The sequence below is a fragment of the Pholcus phalangioides genome, unplaced genomic scaffold (genome assembly GCF_987345545.1).
Source record: "Pholcus phalangioides strain wild (caught in Gottingen) unplaced genomic scaffold, Ppha-v1.0 ptg000004l_1, whole genome shotgun sequence".
NCBI classification, from domain to species: Eukaryota; Metazoa; Arthropoda; class Arachnida; order Araneae; family Pholcidae; genus Pholcus; species Pholcus phalangioides.
In genome coordinates, this window is record NW_028301597.1 from 50250671 (window position 1) to 50269456 (window position 18786).

The following is an 18786-nucleotide window of genomic DNA, read 5'->3' on the forward strand; positions in this document are numbered from 1 at the left end:
TTCTAAATATAGAAGTACAAAATACTTTGTTTTGTGCTGTGAGTTTTCAATTAAGGTTTTTCCTTTATTAATATATGAAAAGCTAGTGAGCATGAGACAGTGCCAAATTCAATGATCACTTTAAATAATCACACAACTGCTTCGATTTTTAAAAAAAAATAATTTTGTTGTAGATTTATTTCTGTTTATGGATTTTTCATACAATAAAAATGTGCAGTCAAACTTGGTTACCATGACACCTGGCTACAGGGTTGTTTGGTTAAAACCAAGTGGTTTATTTTCAAAAATCTCTCATAAAAGTGGCCTAAATATAATTTTTTCCTTTTAAAAATATCATATTGGTTCGGCATTAATTAAAATTTTCATTCTTACCACATTTTCTATTTTGGGGGTACATTATTATTTTGTATCTTTAAATGGTATAAGATGGTATTGGTGGTTTTTTTTCTTCTAAATCTCTTAAAAGTGGCCTGAATATAGCATATACAGTCAAACCTCGTTAATGAGTCTCTCTTGGGAGAGCAAAAATATGACTTGATAAAGACACCAGCTGCTCCTAAAGCACAAAGACCAGTATACTAGTAGTTACATTACCTCACAAACATTTTAATTTTCTTTCCATAAGAAGCAGCGTATCTCATACTGTATATCACCACTAGGTTTAATATTCAATAGTTTGTTTTTTAATACTTTCACCATTACCCCCAGTTAATCAAGGTTCTACTTACAGTATTAGGTGATTTATGAAAAATAATCAGAGCAAAAACACAGGGTGATATAATTAAAGTTCTGATTCCAAAACACTATACAGTAAGAACAACCACTGGTCAGAATGAATTGAAAATTTGCATGGATACTCCTGAAGCAATAGAATTTCCTTTGGCGAATGAAAAAAAAAACCTTTAAAAAATATACAAGTAGAAGATGTACTTAGCCAGCCATATAATTAATTTTGTGTAAATACATTATTTTGGCACTAATAATATCAGTGTGTGGATTGCATAACTTTTATCAAGATGCACATTTCAACACCAGCAAAGCAGCTGCTGAAGAACCATTTGACGATAATAGATAGAATTACATCTGGGCACTACATTCACCTGACCTGAATCCTTGCAACTTTTTACTTTGGGGTCACCTCAAAATGTTATGAACAGTGGTCGGATTGCAAACATTGGTAAATTGGAAGCAAGCACATCCTTATCATGACACACTCTGATGTGTTGTTGAACAAACATTTTTGTGCTTCCACCTTATAGCCAGAATACGAGGGCTGCATATTTAGCATTTCTTGTGTAAATTATAGTTTTTTGTTTAATGACTTAATTTTTGTGACGTTTCCATGAATTATGAAATTGTGCGATATTGATTAATTTATCATTTTGCCCTGACTGCCTATTGTTTCCATTCTGCAAGCAAATTTCCCATGTGTTGAATGAGTACAGCTTCGTCTATTTTACATTTCTAAGTATTTTTTCCCCTTTTGCCAAACAAAATTCCATTGGTTAAGGAATATTCATGCAGCTTTTCAAGTCATTCTGACCAGTGGTTTTATTTTACAATGTTTCAAAATTGAAACTTTAGGTATAATAATACAGAGGGTGCTCTGTATTGTAAATCATCACTAATTAATCTGCATTAACTATGCTTCATTAAACATTGTATTTTTTTTTTATCTAGTTTTTAATCACATTTTTTGCAAAATAGCTTCCTAATTAAGCATATCGACAGTAACTGTAGAAAACACCTTTATTATATGGTTGTTAACATTAAGAATTTTTAAACAAAATAATTCCTTGAGTTAATTGATAAAATAATTTGAATTGTAAAAGTTGGTTTTTGTTGCAATGCAAGAAATATTTACAGATTAATTAATATAGGAATAGTGTTAATTACATTAATAAACAGTTATTTTAATTAATTATATATTAAAAATTTGAATTATTTTTCAGAAATTTTATTGTTTTTAATGTAAATGTTATTTAAGCCAAAAAACCAGGTTTAAACCAAAAAAAAAAAATTTAGTTTTTCATCAATCCTGCCTAGCATCAGTAATTGGTGGTTTCAGCCAATTCCTATTCAGAATAAAGTCAACAGACATTTTAACACCAACAAAAATGTAACACCTTACATAATGGCACATTTCAGTGCTTTTAGGTTATTTTTCCTAGACATCCTTAGAATTTGAGCTCAAAACATTCAATAGTTTGCTAGTCTTTTCCATTCCTAAGATTTCCTGAAAAACTTTGGGTCCCTATTGATATGTTTTATTTTTTTCTACCTACAAGTTATCCCCCAGAAATCAGCTTCTTTAATTCTGTTCAACAATGTGCATTCATTATCTCTTCAAGCTTTGTCCCTTGTTTAAAGGGAATTTTGAAATTCAGTCCAGAACTTAAGAATATGCCCATACAAAAATGAAAATATTGTCATTAAGATTTCTTCATCTTATATAAAGGGTGTTGTGCTAGTTTTTGTTTATTTCTGACTTATTTATATTAAGGTCAAATAGCCAATTTGTGATACCATCTGATAATATGTATTTCATACCAGTATCTTAAAATCTTTTACTCTGGTTTTAGCGAGACATAATTTTGCCAGAATGTAGTTGTAACCGAGTTTGACTGCTTCATCACAGTTTATAAACAAATATGTGACCAGACATCTTTGGAATAAGTTCAACATTTTCAATGTACAAATAATTTTTTCCAAAAGTCTCATCAACAGTTTGATGAGACCAACAAAGGAAGCCAAAAAAAAAAAAAAAATGTAAAAATTGTTTTGATTGTTGTGAATGACCATAGTTATAAAGTTAAATATTATTCTACACTAATAATTGAATTGTGAATCACACATTCTTATAAATCTTGAAATTTTTCTTTACACCTTGATGTTTGGTTTGTTATATAAACTATTCCAGATGCACCCATCTTTCGGGAACGCTTTGATATCTCCTTGAGATGGGAAGCGGGGTGTGTCCGGTCCTTCAATGTTATATAAACTAACGTAGTGAAAACGCAAGCAAAGAATTAAGTAAGTTATATTATCTGTGCTTTACAATTTAACCATATACTAATATCAGGGTATTTGCACTCCTTAAACTGATGGTATCCTTCATATGCACCCTTGACCCACCCCCTAAGGGTATATGAGAAAATGTAATAACCAAACGCGCTGCAAATCCTACCGGTACTAACTGGCTAGGAGAGACAGTACATCCTTAATTTCCCTCAGTCTGGCCGTGTGTATAATATTAATTAATACAGATTATATACCATAAAGCAAGCCTGAGGGACAAGGGAATGCAAAACATGTACTTTTTTGTGTACAGTATACACCCAACAATTCGTCAGAAACATTGTTTTTATGTCCTGACATCAAAGTGTTAAGTATGGAGAAACTCTTGTAATAGTGATTGTTCTTGAAGTCATTACACATAATTATACATTCAAACTTTGTGATCATTTGATCTGTTCTTATAATTTTTTAAAAATTCACCTAGTTTCAGATTGGTGCAGTACAGTTATGTCCGTATACTTTTAGAAAATTTTTTTTATCACCCATAGTTTTGTAAGCTTGGGTTTAGACAAATAAGACAATTTGATAGAATTGATGTTGAATCAACAGACTTTGAAGCGTCCATAATAGAAATCCTGCCGTTCTTTGTGACCTTTCTGTATTAGTAAGTAAAATGTTGATGACATTAATTACAAGCAACTACACAGATGATGATTTTTTTTTTGCTTTTTATTTATATTACAGACAAAAAGTTATATTAGCTTTAAAAGGAATAGATATCCTCTTCAGTCACCTCATTAACAGTCACCATATTTTGAACTGTGCGATTGTTATTTATCATTTTTGTTTGATTATATGTTTATTGTTATTGTTGGTCGTTATTATAAATTCTTATGTATATTCTCAATTTTTTAAGTTTACAATTTGTTTTTTTTATATAATGTTTACTTTAAATTCTGTCTAGTTAAAGATGTGTTATTTTTCAGTTTATTAATAATTTTTTTATGAAAGATGTATTACATATATGTATTTATAAGCTCTGTTCGATTCATAAAGGTTTTTCTTAAAGATTGTTTTTATTGCACAGTATCTTTTATTTCACATTTTGAGTTTGTACCTGGATGTGCGTAGGATAGTTCTTTCAATCTGAAATAACTTGAGAACGGAGGGAACACAGCAGCTACAAGATTACATTATACTGAAGTGACTATGCTGATCAGATGCAAAAAAAAAAAAAAAAAAAACAGCAGTGCATAAAATAATTTGGGTAGAGGTGCTATCCAGCAAATTTCAATTTGTAAAATATGCTCTTTTCTCTGTTATATTGAAGTAATTTCCCTTTTTCTAATTAATTTTCAAGACTTGCTTATTTCATCACTTGAAAAGCAGCATAAATGTCAAATTTTGATCCAAATATTATGGTGTGAATGTCTTTCGGGATAATAGACAGAGCCACAAAGTGATGTTTTTGTATTAGGTGGGCTGTATACGAAGTTTGTGCATTTCTCCCCAATTATTTTACGCTTTGCTCTTTGTTGCTTCTGATCAGTTGTGGTCATTTTCGTATTTTTGTTTCATGATGAAACTTCTGATCTAATTCTGTAGGATGTTTGCCTATTTGTGGATCGGATATTGTGAGCCAAATTTGTGATCTCTTGAAGTATGTTATAGCGGGGGCTTATATATCTGTGCCGTGTTTCTCTAAGAAGTAACCAATGCAAAACACACACACACAAAAAGCCTCATTTATTGGCTCCTTTCAAGCAGGGCCGTAACTAGATACTTTGTCACCAGGGAACAAGCCGGTATTTTGGCACCCCTTGCATGTAGAAGGAGCAGTTAAAGGGTGAATTCAGCGCCCCTTCTGGTCCAGCACCCATGTCACCAGACCCTCCTGCTTACCCCCAGTTCCAACTCTGCTTCTGAGAGTATATCGGGTATATCGAGTATTCAGTATATCGGGCAAAGGTTTGTTTACTCTTCCGTATGTGCAGTGTTTGTCGTTGCATATTTTCTCTTTCGTGCTGGTTATATACGTCAGTAATGTTTGATTTGGGTGTTAAAACCTTAGAGGAGGTATGGATAATCCTATGCAGGTTAAAGAGAGAGAGAGCATGCTCATTTTAAAAAAAATCTTACACATCTAATGAATATGGTAATTTTATACAGTAAAATCATTTGTCTATAAGTGTAAAAGTGGATGCATAGTTAAAACATTTGTGCTCATCAGGCAACATTTCTGGCTTTGATGTTTTTTCTTCTTCATTAGTGCACAAATGAAGAAATTTCATGGCTTCACTCGATGCTAAATACAGATTAAACAAACATAGAAAGATTTCTATCCTTTTGATGGTGGGTACCATACAGAGTGATTCCATCACTGGCGAACCATTAAACCTAGAGGCACATTCTGTCAATTATAAAAATTATCCAAATAACATGTAAAACTCGGATACTGCATTCATGTGGCAAAAGGTTGTATAGTTATTAAAATATAAAAACTAACTTTTATATCATGCACGGATACACCCTGTCTTCAAAACCTAATTAGAAAGTAGTTGCCCTGTTTCTCCTGAGGCCAACAAAAAAAATTTAATGTTTCTAAGTGCAATATTCGTAGATATATTTGAATTCAAAAAATGAGGTTGGGAAAGAACAGCATAAACTAACGGACGTTTCTTTTCCTCATTTTTGAACTATATAACTCCTTGCAATATGAATGAATGATGTGTCTGAGTGACACGTTATTTGTAGAACCCCTAGAAAATACCTTAAAGATGTCTTAGTTAAAATAGAACAAGACGAAAAATGCACCGATTGAAGTTGCAGACATGCTTCAATATAATTTATGGGCCACATTTAAAAAGTAAACAATATGCTGAGAAATTAAATTTTTTGGATGTTAAGCCGAAACTGTGTGATATTTGGAAAGAAAAGTGATTTTGCCTCCTCTCCGGGAACAGCACTACATACGCACTCAAAAAAGACTGTTTGGTACACACACACAGTTATACCTCCGGCGCAACTCACTAGGTAGTAAATCGCCCATAAATGGTGATAGACCTGAGCTGTGCTCGGTTTGAAAGAAAGAAATAAGAAAGCCTCCTCCGGGAATCGAAACCGAATTTCAAGACGAAAAAAATACCATCTCTTCAGTAAAAATATATTAAAATATGCGAAGAGAGAATAAAAGAAATACGGGAAAGGGGTGGTGGTGTGAGATGGCCATATTTAACCTCAAGCGATTGGCAAAGAATTCGGATGATCTCTGAGGAATCGGCCGTAAATATGGTAACCATGTCCTAACCTAACCGAATGTAAAGAAAAAGAAAAGTAAAAAAAGAAACAAATGGGGAGAGGAAAACAGCATCTTATCTTAGATGATAGAGTAGGTACGAAGTAGATTTCTCATTTCTCCCTTCCCTACCTGCTCTTTTAAATGTATATAACAGGATACACAAAATGGAAGTAAAAAGAACTTTTTTCCATAGGGTTCCATGGACGTTTCGTTAATATGAGGAGAGAGGAAAAGATAGACTTGTTTCAATTTATTCCACTGGCGTTTTTGTGGACGCAATATTATGCCCTTGATCGTAAAGTGGTAAAAAAACAGGACATTCCATTGCGATGTACAACTCGCATTAAATAACGAGTTCACAATAGAGAAAATTACAAAGTGAACTGTCTCTAGTTCTCTTCATACTTGAGAAAATGAACATCTTTACTAAAACGATGACTTTGGCCGGTCGTAGGCAGGGCCGTCTTAAGAGCATCATGGGCCCCCGGGCCAAATGATTTTTCTGAGGCCCTACCAGGCAAATTTTCTAAAATCTCAACAAGATCCCATTTTTGTGAGGCCCCCGGGCCGTGCCCGGGTGGCCCATGCCTTAAGACGGCACTGGTCGTAGGCTGGTATTACACTATAAAAATTTTGTGAAAGTTATTTTAATAAAACTTGAAAATGCAACCAATAAGAGTATCGTTACGTTCCCTCAAATACAATCAATACGCTCATTAGTTGCATTATACAAGTTTTATAAAAGAACTTATCAAACTTTTATAGTATAATTCTGGATTTACACTATGAAGTTTGATGAAAGATCTTTTACACAACTTCAAAAATGCAAACAATAATCGTATCGATTACGTTCGTTCGAATGTAACTAATAGGTTCATTGGTTGTTTTCTCAAGTTTAATCAATAAGCGCTTCTATAAAACTTTTGTAGCATAATCGTGGCCTTAACCAAATGTTATGAAATAAATGATTTTGTCCAGGGATGTATGGTCACGTCATGATAATGTCATGTTCTTGCTCTTCAAAATGATGATGATGCTGCTTATGACCTTGAAGGAATTGCGATTTTGTTGTTGATGGGGTGATAGGTCCAAGTTTTGTTTTCATTATCAAAATCGACATGATTAAGGAAAAATGCCGAAATTGTACTAAAACAACCTCAAGCTTGTTCATTTTCTCGCGATAACTATGTGTTTATGATACCGATGGAATGTAAGTTATTCAACGACTGTAATTTTAATGAATATATCTTGTGATTATATCTACATACCGGGAAAACTTTTCTAAAGCAATCCAACTACATTCGAAACGTAATTTTTATACGCGATATCCTTGAATGATGTAGGCTCCAGAACTCAATAGTTAGCACTTTGTATTTATGTAACACGAATTGAGATTTTGGTGCTAGATCTTGATCCGAATGAGAGGGGGACCATAGGCGGAATAGACTTAGAAGTCTGGGGGGGGGGGGCGCATGATGATGATGATGATGATAATGCATATATACATTAGATCTGTCGACTCCACCTTTGACGTTGGGGGACTCCCCGTATCTACGCCCATGAGGAGGACGCTGAAACCATAAATCCGCCTCCGCGTAGAGAGCATGGGACTACGTCAGTGAGTGACCTATGATGACCAGTGCATTAGAAATTCTGCAAAAGGATGTGTACGATGTGCATGTAAAGTTGCTAAAATGTATGCCCGTTTGCATAGATCTCCACGAAAATTAATGTGTGTACAGAAGCACTTTCGCTGTGTCTCATGGCCCTCACATCCTGCAGCGGGAGCCCCCCCCCATAGTGAATTTACAGTGTGAAAAACAAAAATGATACAAATTATCCCTGGCCCCCAGGCTATAGCCCCGTCAGCCCCCCACAAGGGCGACGGGGCATGCTGTATGTACAGAAGCATTTTTGCTGTGTGCGCACAACTTAGATGGTATATTGCTCAAGGTCAGATAGTGTGTATATGAATCATGCACATAGCATATGATGTAACAACTCTGCGATGCAGCATGAACCCCAACGAAACTGTTTTTTTCCCATTTATGTGAAATAGGTGCAGAATTCTATTGATTTAAGCTTGATGTTTTGATGCTTCTTCCTTTCTTTTATAGATCTGTAAACATGGCATTTTCTTTGATTTCTTCGAGACATTTGTGGGGCTGTTATGGAAGATATAACAAGTGAGTTATTACAATTAAGGGAAATATATAAGTGTACTTTAATTTGAATGTTTTACACTGATGATTCAAATACTTTGCTCTAATAATTTGATAAACTAGCCAGAGATGCTTAAAATTTAAAAATTTTGCTACAACCAAATTGAGCCTCCGCTAAATATAATTGTATATTATAAATTTTTTAATATATGATTATACTTTATACAAATACAATGCCACAACAGGCAAAATGTCCAACGAGGTGGCTGATAAAAAGATGCCCATAAAAATATGGTTGTCATATGTTTCAAAAATACAGCAACCCAATTAAAAATGCAATTAACACAAATTACAAACAATATATACACATGATAAAATATTATACAACGCCCATAAAGAATACTTATGTGGTTGTCTTATTCTAAGAATGGATAGCTTCTCGATTTACCCCAACATGTTTATCGTGTTTCTTTTTAAACGTGTCAATTGTGTTACAATTTACTACCTCCGGGGTAAGCTATTTCATTTATTAACAACCCTATTAGAGAAAAATTCCCTGCGACACCATAATCTTGCATTGTCCCTCACCAATCGATACTGGTGTCCCCTTGTAAAAGCAGTCGATTGGCAGTGTACTAAAAGTTCATGGTCCATCCCATTGAAAATTTTGAACACTTCGATCATATCTCCTTGACACCTGCGTTCATCCAATGTAAACATATTCAAAAAATGAAGTCTCTCTTCATAACTCAAGCCCCGTGTGCCAATAAGGACACGCGTAGCTCTTCTCTGCACCCCTTCAACCAAGTCTATGTCCCTCTGTAGGTATGGTCTCCAAAACCTTACAGCATACTCCAGTCCAGAACGAAGTAAGCCTCGAAAAAGCGGGAGAATGACTTTAGGAGAACGCGAAGAGATCTTTTTGAAAATGGGACCAAGCATTCTAATCGCTTTTTTGACCACCGCTGAACAATGTTCAGAAAACCTAAGCCGCTCGTCAATGAGAATTCCCAAATCAGTGACCCTAGTTGCATCCGGGATAGTGACACCATTCAACTCGTAAGAGAACCGTGGGTTGTTCGAACCAAAATGAGCGACCATGCACTTATCAACGCTAAACTCCCTATCGCTTTCATTCCCGATTCCCCCCATTAGCTTCACATCATCTGCGAATTTGCTAGTAATCCCATCGATACCCTGATAGAGTTTATCGATAAAAAGTGAAAAAAGTATAGGGCCACACTTCCCTGAGGAACTCCACTTGTGACGTCTGTCCAACCAGAGAATTCCCCGTTCACCATAACTCGTTGCGACCTATCTCTTAACCACGATTCTACCCAATTCAGCAAGTTGCCCCCAATTCCAATCTCGTGTAAACGCTTCAAGAGTTTGCCATGTTGGACCCGATCGAATGCCTTCTGGAAATCAAGGTAAACAATGTCGACATTTTTGCTCTTACCCACAGATGATCATAGAAGCAAAGGAGGTTAGTTACACATGACTTCCCCTTCATGAACCCACCAACAATACATTATTCTCATCTATCCACTTCACAAACTGCCGTTTCATGATAATTTCCAAAATTTTCGAGAGGGAGCTCATCAAACTCACTGGATGATAATTTGACACCGCTTCTTTACTACCCTTCTTAAATATCGGAACAACGTTAGCAAATTTCCAATCTCTTGGGACGATACCCTCAGCAACACTACTCCTGTATATCAGTGCGACTGGGTCCAACAATTCATTAGCACATTCCCTGAGGACCATGGGATAGATATCATCTGGTCCTGGTGCTTTGCTTGCACATACATTTCTTAGAAGATTTAGGACCTCTACGTCTTCTGCTTGAATATCGTTGAGTGTTTTATTACCCCATGCAACACCTGTATATCGAATATCATTATCTCCATTAAAAACTGACGCAAAAAAGTCACTGAAAGCACTACACATGCCTATATTGCTCTCTACCCTAGAGCCTCCTATCGAGAGGGGGCCAACTGTCCCCTTACATCCATTATTGACGTATCGAAAAAATGATTTTGGGTTAGAGCCAATGTTATCTGCCAACCTAGATTCAACTTCCTTTTTACTATTCCTTATCGCTTTCTTCAACAGTCTTCTTTTATCAGTAAACAATGATGGGTCACCTCGTCCACTTTTATACTCTCTGAATGCCATTTTCTTTTCAAGATAAAGGTTCCGCACGCTATCCGTGAACCATAGAGGGTGCGATGTACAGACAATCTTTTTTCGAACAAAGGGTATGACGGCGTGCAAAACAGAAGACAGCTTCGTACTAAATTCTTCCCATTGACTTACCACCCCTACTGATTCCAACCGGTCTTTGAAAACTTCCGCTAACCTTCTTCTCAAAACATCAAAGTTAGTTCTCAGAAAATAAGGAACCAGTCTTTTGTTATCAACCTTATCTGAGGAAAAGTTACAGTGAAATCTGACGATGATCACTGGAAGAAAAGTCTTCCCCCACCGAAACATGTTCAACTAGATCCTCAGAACTAGTAAGAACTAAATCCAAAATAGCAGTACCCCTAGTGGCTTCTGATACATGCTGATACAAAAAATTTTCGAGCACCAACTTAAGAAAGTCTCTTTCATACTGATTTCCAGATGAAAGGCTCTCCCAATCAATACCTGGGTAATTGAAATCCCCTAGTATGAGAACCCTCTTTCGCTTACACATGTAGGAAATTTCATCATGCATTTTGGCAATGTAGTTTTGATCCCTATTCGGTGGATTGTAACAAACCCCAACGATAAGTTTATGACGTCTTTTGTTCTCAAGTTCAACCCATATGCTTTCAATATCACTTCTCTGCACGTTGCACTCTCTAGCCTTCAAACAGGATTTCACGTATATCAACACTCCACCCCCTTTCCTATCAGATCTATTTCTAAAAAAAGTATCGTATCCTGAGATGTGTAAGAAAGATTCATCCCCATCATTTGCCCAAGATTTTGTAATGGCTATAAGATCCAAGCCCTCCACATCTATCATAGTTTCTAAAAAAATCTTTCTTATTACCCAAGCTCCTGGCATTTATTAACACACATTTTAATTTGCCCGGTGATTTAGTGTCAATCATAATCACTTTAATAATTAATGAATTAATTAACTGCTATAAATAATTAATTTACTCCAAACAGTAAATGCCTGTTTTTAATGAATCAATTAACCAACATGAACTTATTAGTTTCTGTATCTTATTAATTAATAAGCATCATAAAAATATCACGTTTTAATATTAATTCTTTTGTGTTCTTTAAGACTTGTTCTGTTGGATCACTAGTCGGAGGGGTTTAAGGGGGAACCCCCCTGCACCTGTAGGGCAGTTACCCTACAGAGCAGCTACAGCTCTCAGATTCACACAAGAGCCCACCTTCACGACAAGATAAAAGCTATGATTACGACATAATAAAAGCAAAACTGTTAATTAAAGTTAACAGTTTTGCTTTTATTGTGCCAATTATAACTAATTAACAAGTGGTAATAATACTAATCATTGCATAAACTATCCTGGATTTCGTATTTCGCTATGAAATATATACTTGGTGGAAAGTATTCATTTTACAGTGAATATGATCCAAAATAAAGTATAGTTAATTCCGTCCGTTAATAATATAAGATTTAGTCTTTTTTCATGCAAATTTTTACACGATGTATTTCACCCACATTGTAATAAAGTGATGACTTAATTAATTTGAGCTTTAGTACAATCATACATGAGATACAATCAAAAATTTACTGAGCTGACCCTTTGAAATGTTTTTGATTCTGTTTTCATCTTATTGCTATGGATCACTATCAAAGCCAGGGGGGTCTTCAACCTTTCAGACATTGCAGCTTGAACTCAAACTTCCCATGAAGCATACAAGCTACTACATCAAGTCATACTGCAGTATTCATAATTGCCGCTGTGGTGGCCAAGTGGTCATAGTGATGAACTTGCATCGGGTTCGAGCCCTACTGTTGCCACAATGGTGGTCGGCTGAATTTGGTTTTCTGTGGTTCCCAACTTTGAGGTGCAAATGCGACCGATCTTCTCATCAAAAAGTCTCGCCACAGAAAGCAACAGGCCTACAAACAGTACAAATATTCAGTCACTACACATCACTCACTTCACTTCTGAAATATAGATGGCAGCACTGAAAAATCATACACAACACTAGATACGCACTCAGACTGTTAGGTACACGCACTTACACTTCCGGCACAACTCACTAGGTAGTAAATTGCCTATGGGGCGATAGAGACCTGAGTTGTGGTCTTTTCTAAAAAAGTATTTATAATTGCAGTAATTCAGTGATGTTTTTGAAATCTCGGTAAATTACTTAACATCTAAACGTGATGTCAATTTATCCCGAGACGTCTACTTTTTATATCACCTGCACCATACACTACCGCAAGCCTTTCTCAACATTTTGAGCATTTTAGTTGAACATTTTTCAAGTTTTATGAAAATTTCAGAAGCATGCTACGTTGATTTTTCATTCAGTTTAAAAATGGGACAATGCCTGTGAATGAAAATAAAATAAAATGTGTAGATTTTTTTTGCAACACATCTTCATAGAATTTTCTTTGCTTTACTCTTAAGGTCGGTCACACTTGAATGGTACAAATTAACTTCCGTGAGCGAAATTTCTCCATAACCCAACCCAGGAATGTAACTAGGATTTATGCCGCCCCCACAACTTCAAAATTTGATAATGTTTTAATGGTGCTCTTTGTTGCTACCTTAAACTGCTGCCCGCAGCAGTTGCCTCCCACCCCCTCTTGTTACGACGCTGACTCAACCCCTTTATTTTCTGTGTGGGGAGCACTCAGAAAAATTTTGATAGCATATTATATTCATTTTTTAAATTTAAAAAAAAATGAAATGAAATTATGAGGGAATTAAAAAAAAAGCTGCTTCCTGATTTCATTAAATTCCTATGCGATTTACTTGAAGATGTTTGTCAGATTTAAATAACTTATTAAAATAAAGTTTTCTATGTCTATTTACAGGTTCAGATGTTTCCATTATAAAACAAATACTCCATCTAGTTGGAGGACCGCAGCTATGCAGGCAGCTAATAAGATGATGGTAAAAATGACGCAAAGAAGTGGCAAGAAGATTTTGGCAAAAAGCTTCAGATTATCAGCCCTCGCTATAGCAGCTACTGGTCTATCTCGTTTTCGCGTGAAACATGTTTTCTGTGAGGACGTCACCGATTCTCCACACACAAGGCTAGTGGGTATGGACAGCATCGAAACTCTCCATCAAGAAGCTCATTTTGACTTCAAAAAGTTTTTCCACATTGTGAAGTCTGAAGTGTGGCTGATCCTAGTTGCAGTTGTGGTAAGACTATTATATTATGATGAATAATTTTCTTACCCCCACTCCCTAGAGATGTAAAATTCTCGGAATAATCTTTAAGAGAATATTCTCATAGAGGAGAATATTCTTTTTAAGGACTACTATTATAAAGAACTTGAGAATATTCTTATATCTTTCCTTTCCAGAGAATATTTATATATTTATAATATATAATTAATTAAATGAATATTTATAATATATAATATTGCCCTTCCAGAGAATATTTATAATAATATATATTATTATTATTATTATTATAAATATTATCTATATAAATAACTAATGGAGGAGAATATTCTTCTGGAAATACTACTACTGTAAATAACTTCACCTTAAAGATTTTACTTGCATATCCAAAAAATATAATTATGAAATTCTACATGTTCTGGAATAAGTTTAAAAAATTAATTATTAATAGTAAATTGATTATATACATTAGTAAAAGAAAACTATATTTTGTTTGATTTTTCTGCAATAACTGTGTGGAAAAGCAAAGTTGAACTGTCATCCTCAGAGGACACAGAACTGTTTTTCAATAGGTACTTTGACTCTAATTATATTCACAATATAATGAGTAGTAGTTAATTCTTGCATTCTTAGATCAGCATATATCTTGGCTGCATGTCTAAAAAATTTGAAATTTGCAGAGTCCTATTGTGAAATGAATTAGAACATATATTTATTACATCTGCCAAACTAACAATCAGTGTATTTGCCAAAAAATTTTTTTTTCTGAAATTAAGAAGCAGCTTGCAAAAACTTTCATCAGCTTCACTCCTGACAAATGAAGAGAAAATCATATTTGAAGCTGTATATCTGATTTGTTATGACGTGAATTTTAGCAAAGATAAGCTTAGATCAGAATTCATTCATCACTTGGCAACAATAGAAGGCACACCATATGTTATAGAGAATAACTACCATAATATCGAGAAAAATAAATTTTTTTGAAAAGCTATGTTTTACAAAGTCTGCAGAAAATATTAGTGTCTTTCTTGAGGTGGAAAGAAGCATACAATGGAATGCGTTTGACAAAAGTTGCCTTTTTAAATTTCTGCAATAACAAGAACAACATAGAGGAATTCTAATATAAAGAAATGAGGCATAAAGGTTTGCAACCCACAATATTGTAGTTTCAGAATCAGAATATATTGTTATTAAATCAGATTATTATTATTAATAATATTATAGTTTCAAAGCAAGGAAATGAGATTAATGTGGCTTTATTGGGAAAACTTGCAAATATAAATGTGAGTAGTATAGAATTTGAGTGTATATGTCCATTGAGGGGAAAAAAATATCAGTTCTGTATCTTCTTCAATGAAAGTAATTCTAAGGCCGGGATTGCACTATAAAAGTTTTAAAAAGCTCTTTTATAAAACTTGAAACTGCAAGCAATAAGCTTATCAGTTATATTATAGCAAATGCTACCAATAGGCTTATTAGTTTTACAGTAAAACTTTTCTCTTTTGCTGACACCATTGGGACAAAGAAATTTGTCCGTAAAAGAAGGAGGTGACTGTCAATCAGGGGTTTGACATGAATATTTTCATTATACAAGGGGAAATTATTATTTGGCCATAGAAGTGTGTGACTGCATCTGAGGGGTGTTCGGTAAGAGGAGTTTTACTGTATCAAAATTTTTTAAAGTTTTATAAAACTTGTTATAGTGTAATCCTGGCCTAAGTATGGCTCCCTTTGTCAAACAATTTTGATTTTATTTTCGGATTTAAACTTATTTCTAAAAATTCAGTTCACTTTAAAATAATTTTTATAATCTGTTTGAATTTCAAAAATCCTCACTGCAAAACCTTTAATGAACTAACAGAATATTCTCAGAATAGTTTTGCTTGATTAATGTGAAACACAAAGATGTCTTTAATTTATTCTATTGATTTCTAAAAACTGATTAATATGCTGATTGTAATGAATTTATGTCTCCCTATTGTAAGTTCTTAGTTCACAATTCTGATGGAATTATATATTATTCATAAAATTGTGTGTGATTGTGATCGAACAAGTACATTTGATATTTCTAGAGTGCTCTAGCAGTTGCGATGCTGAATATAAAAATCCCAGTGGTCTTGGGGGATTTGGTCGATGTCATATCTAAGTTCATAGCTCAGAAAACACCTGAAGTTAATGCCTCTTCATTCTTCAGTGAAGTCAGATTGCCAGCAATGAACTTGGTCTACATGTACATTTCTCAGGTAGGCTATGCTATTCCAATTTACATTGTGCATTAAAATATCAATTGAACTGAAGCACTTTGATAATTAAAAAGGTTTGGTACCCATTCTAAAGATCAAAGGAGAAACAGGATGAAAAATTAGAAGCTCAATAATTTGCATTAATCTTTTAAAGCCAAGTAAAATGAAAAAAATGTAAAAATTCATCAAAAGAAGTAGGACCCCCTACAATAAAACCTCCCATAGTGGCCTAGGGAGTGGCCTTTTGATTGGCTTTAACATCCTGTTTCTCCTTTGATCTTTACAATGGGCGGCTCAGGATAAAATTTTCACCTGTGTGATGTATCGGATTGGCATCCCTCCAGCATATAAACCGCATTAGCAAAAACGTCCAAAAAAACTTCCAGCAAGATGAACTGCATAAAATATTAGTTTTCTGTACAAATCATTCTATCTAATATATTCATAGTTTGAATTTCACCAGACAACACATTTTGTTCTAATTTTGTGCACACAATTTCCTCCTCCCCTTTACCACTGATTTGGCACCCTTGCTACATCTGGGGCTTCCTAAATGTAGTCCATGGCCCCAGGGCTTTACAAGTACAGTCGGCCCGTTGTATTCGCAGATTTCATATTTGCAGTCTCCCTCTTTCTGTTTTCTAGGAAACACTTTACCATGTTGATTCTCATATCAGAACAAAACAAATATTATGAGTTAAATAAACGTTTTAAAAACCACTTCTGAAAGTTTTTCCAGTGTTTCTCTCTTAAAATGTTTTTGAAAGACTTATTTAAATGTTTCTGGAAGTGAAAAATTCAGAAGAAAAATTCAAAATATTGACAATAATTAGCTTCCTATTGCTGGGGTTCCCTGTTATTATGGCATGAATCAACAATCAGATATATCATGAAAAAGAACTTAAAATTATGTCAGTTGTTGCTGTAGCTACATCTGCTACTAAGTTACGTAGCCCTGGATGCACACATCTCTCGTGTCGAAAATGCTATTTTTCTGTATGTGTAATAAAAAGGTATCTATGCAAGTTATGTATTACTCAACTTGATGGTTGCTACAATCATCATTATTAAAATCATCAATACAGTCATTATTAATTATGGCTTGAAGATAAAGTCACTTCTCCCAGTGTTTTTTTATGAGCCACTGTGGTGGTTGGCTGAAGTTGGCTTTCTGTGGTTCCCAACTTTGAGGCACAAATGTGAGCAAATCTCCCCGTTAAAATGTCTTGCCACAGAGAGCAACAGGTCTACAACGGTATAATATTAAATTATTATACTTCATGCAAAGTTAGAAAAATTGATGGCAGATGGCACTACTACACATTACAAACATTACACAGAGAAACAAACTTCATGGAAGGTTTACTACTCTCTCACACACACATTCCAACATGTACCAATTTGTTAGAAGTTCCGCAGAGGAATATTGATGAGGTGCATGTCTGGTTTAGTAGTAGTGTTTTGTATGAAAAATTTGTGCTTAGAAAATACTTTTTTTGGAATGGTTTAGCAGTGTTTTATTCTAGAAGTCAGAAATTGCCTTGACAGTAAAGACACACTATTTAAAGTTCTTTGGATGCTGGGTAATGCCCAGAATACCATGGTGTTCAAGTCCTCGTATGTGCCTTCTAATTCAACATCTAGCATTCAGCTGCTTGATCATGGGTTACATGAACATCTATGGCTCTTTATATATATTTATATTATTCAGTTACGATTGTGCGGGCAATCAAAGAAGATGCAAATTCAGGAAACGTCTTGAAGTCATGCATGAATTTCATCACTGCTTTTAGTGTCATCTCTAGATCTGTGGAAGCAATAAAGATGGAACAGTCATTTCTTGTTGAAAGAACTTTTGGCCATTATGGAGGACAAATCCATATCTGCAAAATCATTGGAAAAGGTTATGAAAGATATGGGTCATACTAGCAGAACAGGTGAATAGAGAAAGATTTAATGATGTGTGTGGACATGGAAAAAATTATATAAATTAACACAAATTCAGAAATTGACAGAAGAGGGGATTGATCAAGCTGGCTGCTCCTCAAACCAAAGCTATAGCCCATAAAGATGATCAAGATTAAGAAGAGTAGAAGACAAGTTCATTTTTATATGAGCGACAACGCAAGGGCTTCATAAGTTTAAATTGGCAATGGCTTTTTTTGGTGGCATAGAACCCCCCAACGTCATGTCATGACATATTACGGGTAACAGACATTATAATATCCTTTCAGAAAACATTGGTTAGAATCACTGGATGCTTCTACTTCTGCTGCATGGAGCAGATACGGGGTGTCTAAAAAACAAAAGTTATGCTTTGTGTTATTCACAGATTTTACATATTCACGGTTATCCCTAAAACATAACCCTGCAAACACTGAAAGACGTTTGTAGTTCCTAATGGCTGCAAAAGATTTATTATAAAAAATTTACACATATTCAATGCGAAATAAATGTCATGCTGCATAGTATGGATTGTTATAATTTCACATGAAATATCAAAAATTGTTTTTCTAAAAAATACTAAACCTCCTAACAACGGCAATCTCTGGTACCTACTATATTATATTTGTGGTCCAGGTAATTTCCTATAACAATAATATACATTATTGTTGATTCCATCTGTAACTATTAATCCCTTTTGATGATAATTTACTTCCCTTGGTCCCTTGAAAGCCTTTATCTGGAGATTTCATTTCAATTGATTTTCAGATGGAGAG

General features: G+C 34.6%; 1 protein-coding gene across 1 annotated transcript in view; it reads left to right on the forward strand.

Annotated features, from left to right (window-relative positions):
* The first annotated feature begins 7401 nt into the window (after positions 1-7401).
* The window catches only part of LOC149087799 (mitochondrial potassium channel ATP-binding subunit), a 31902-nt gene continuing 20517 nt past the window's right edge, over positions 7402-18786 (forward strand). The window contains exons 1-4 of the mRNA XM_089231716.1: positions 7402-7526; positions 8434-8502; positions 13505-13838; positions 15896-16066. Of these exons, the coding sequence (XP_089087842.1) occupies positions 8444-8502; positions 13505-13838; positions 15896-16066 (564 nt within the window). The 5' untranslated portion in view covers positions 7402-7526; positions 8434-8443. The remainder of the gene's footprint in view (positions 7527-8433; positions 8503-13504; positions 13839-15895; positions 16067-18786) is intronic.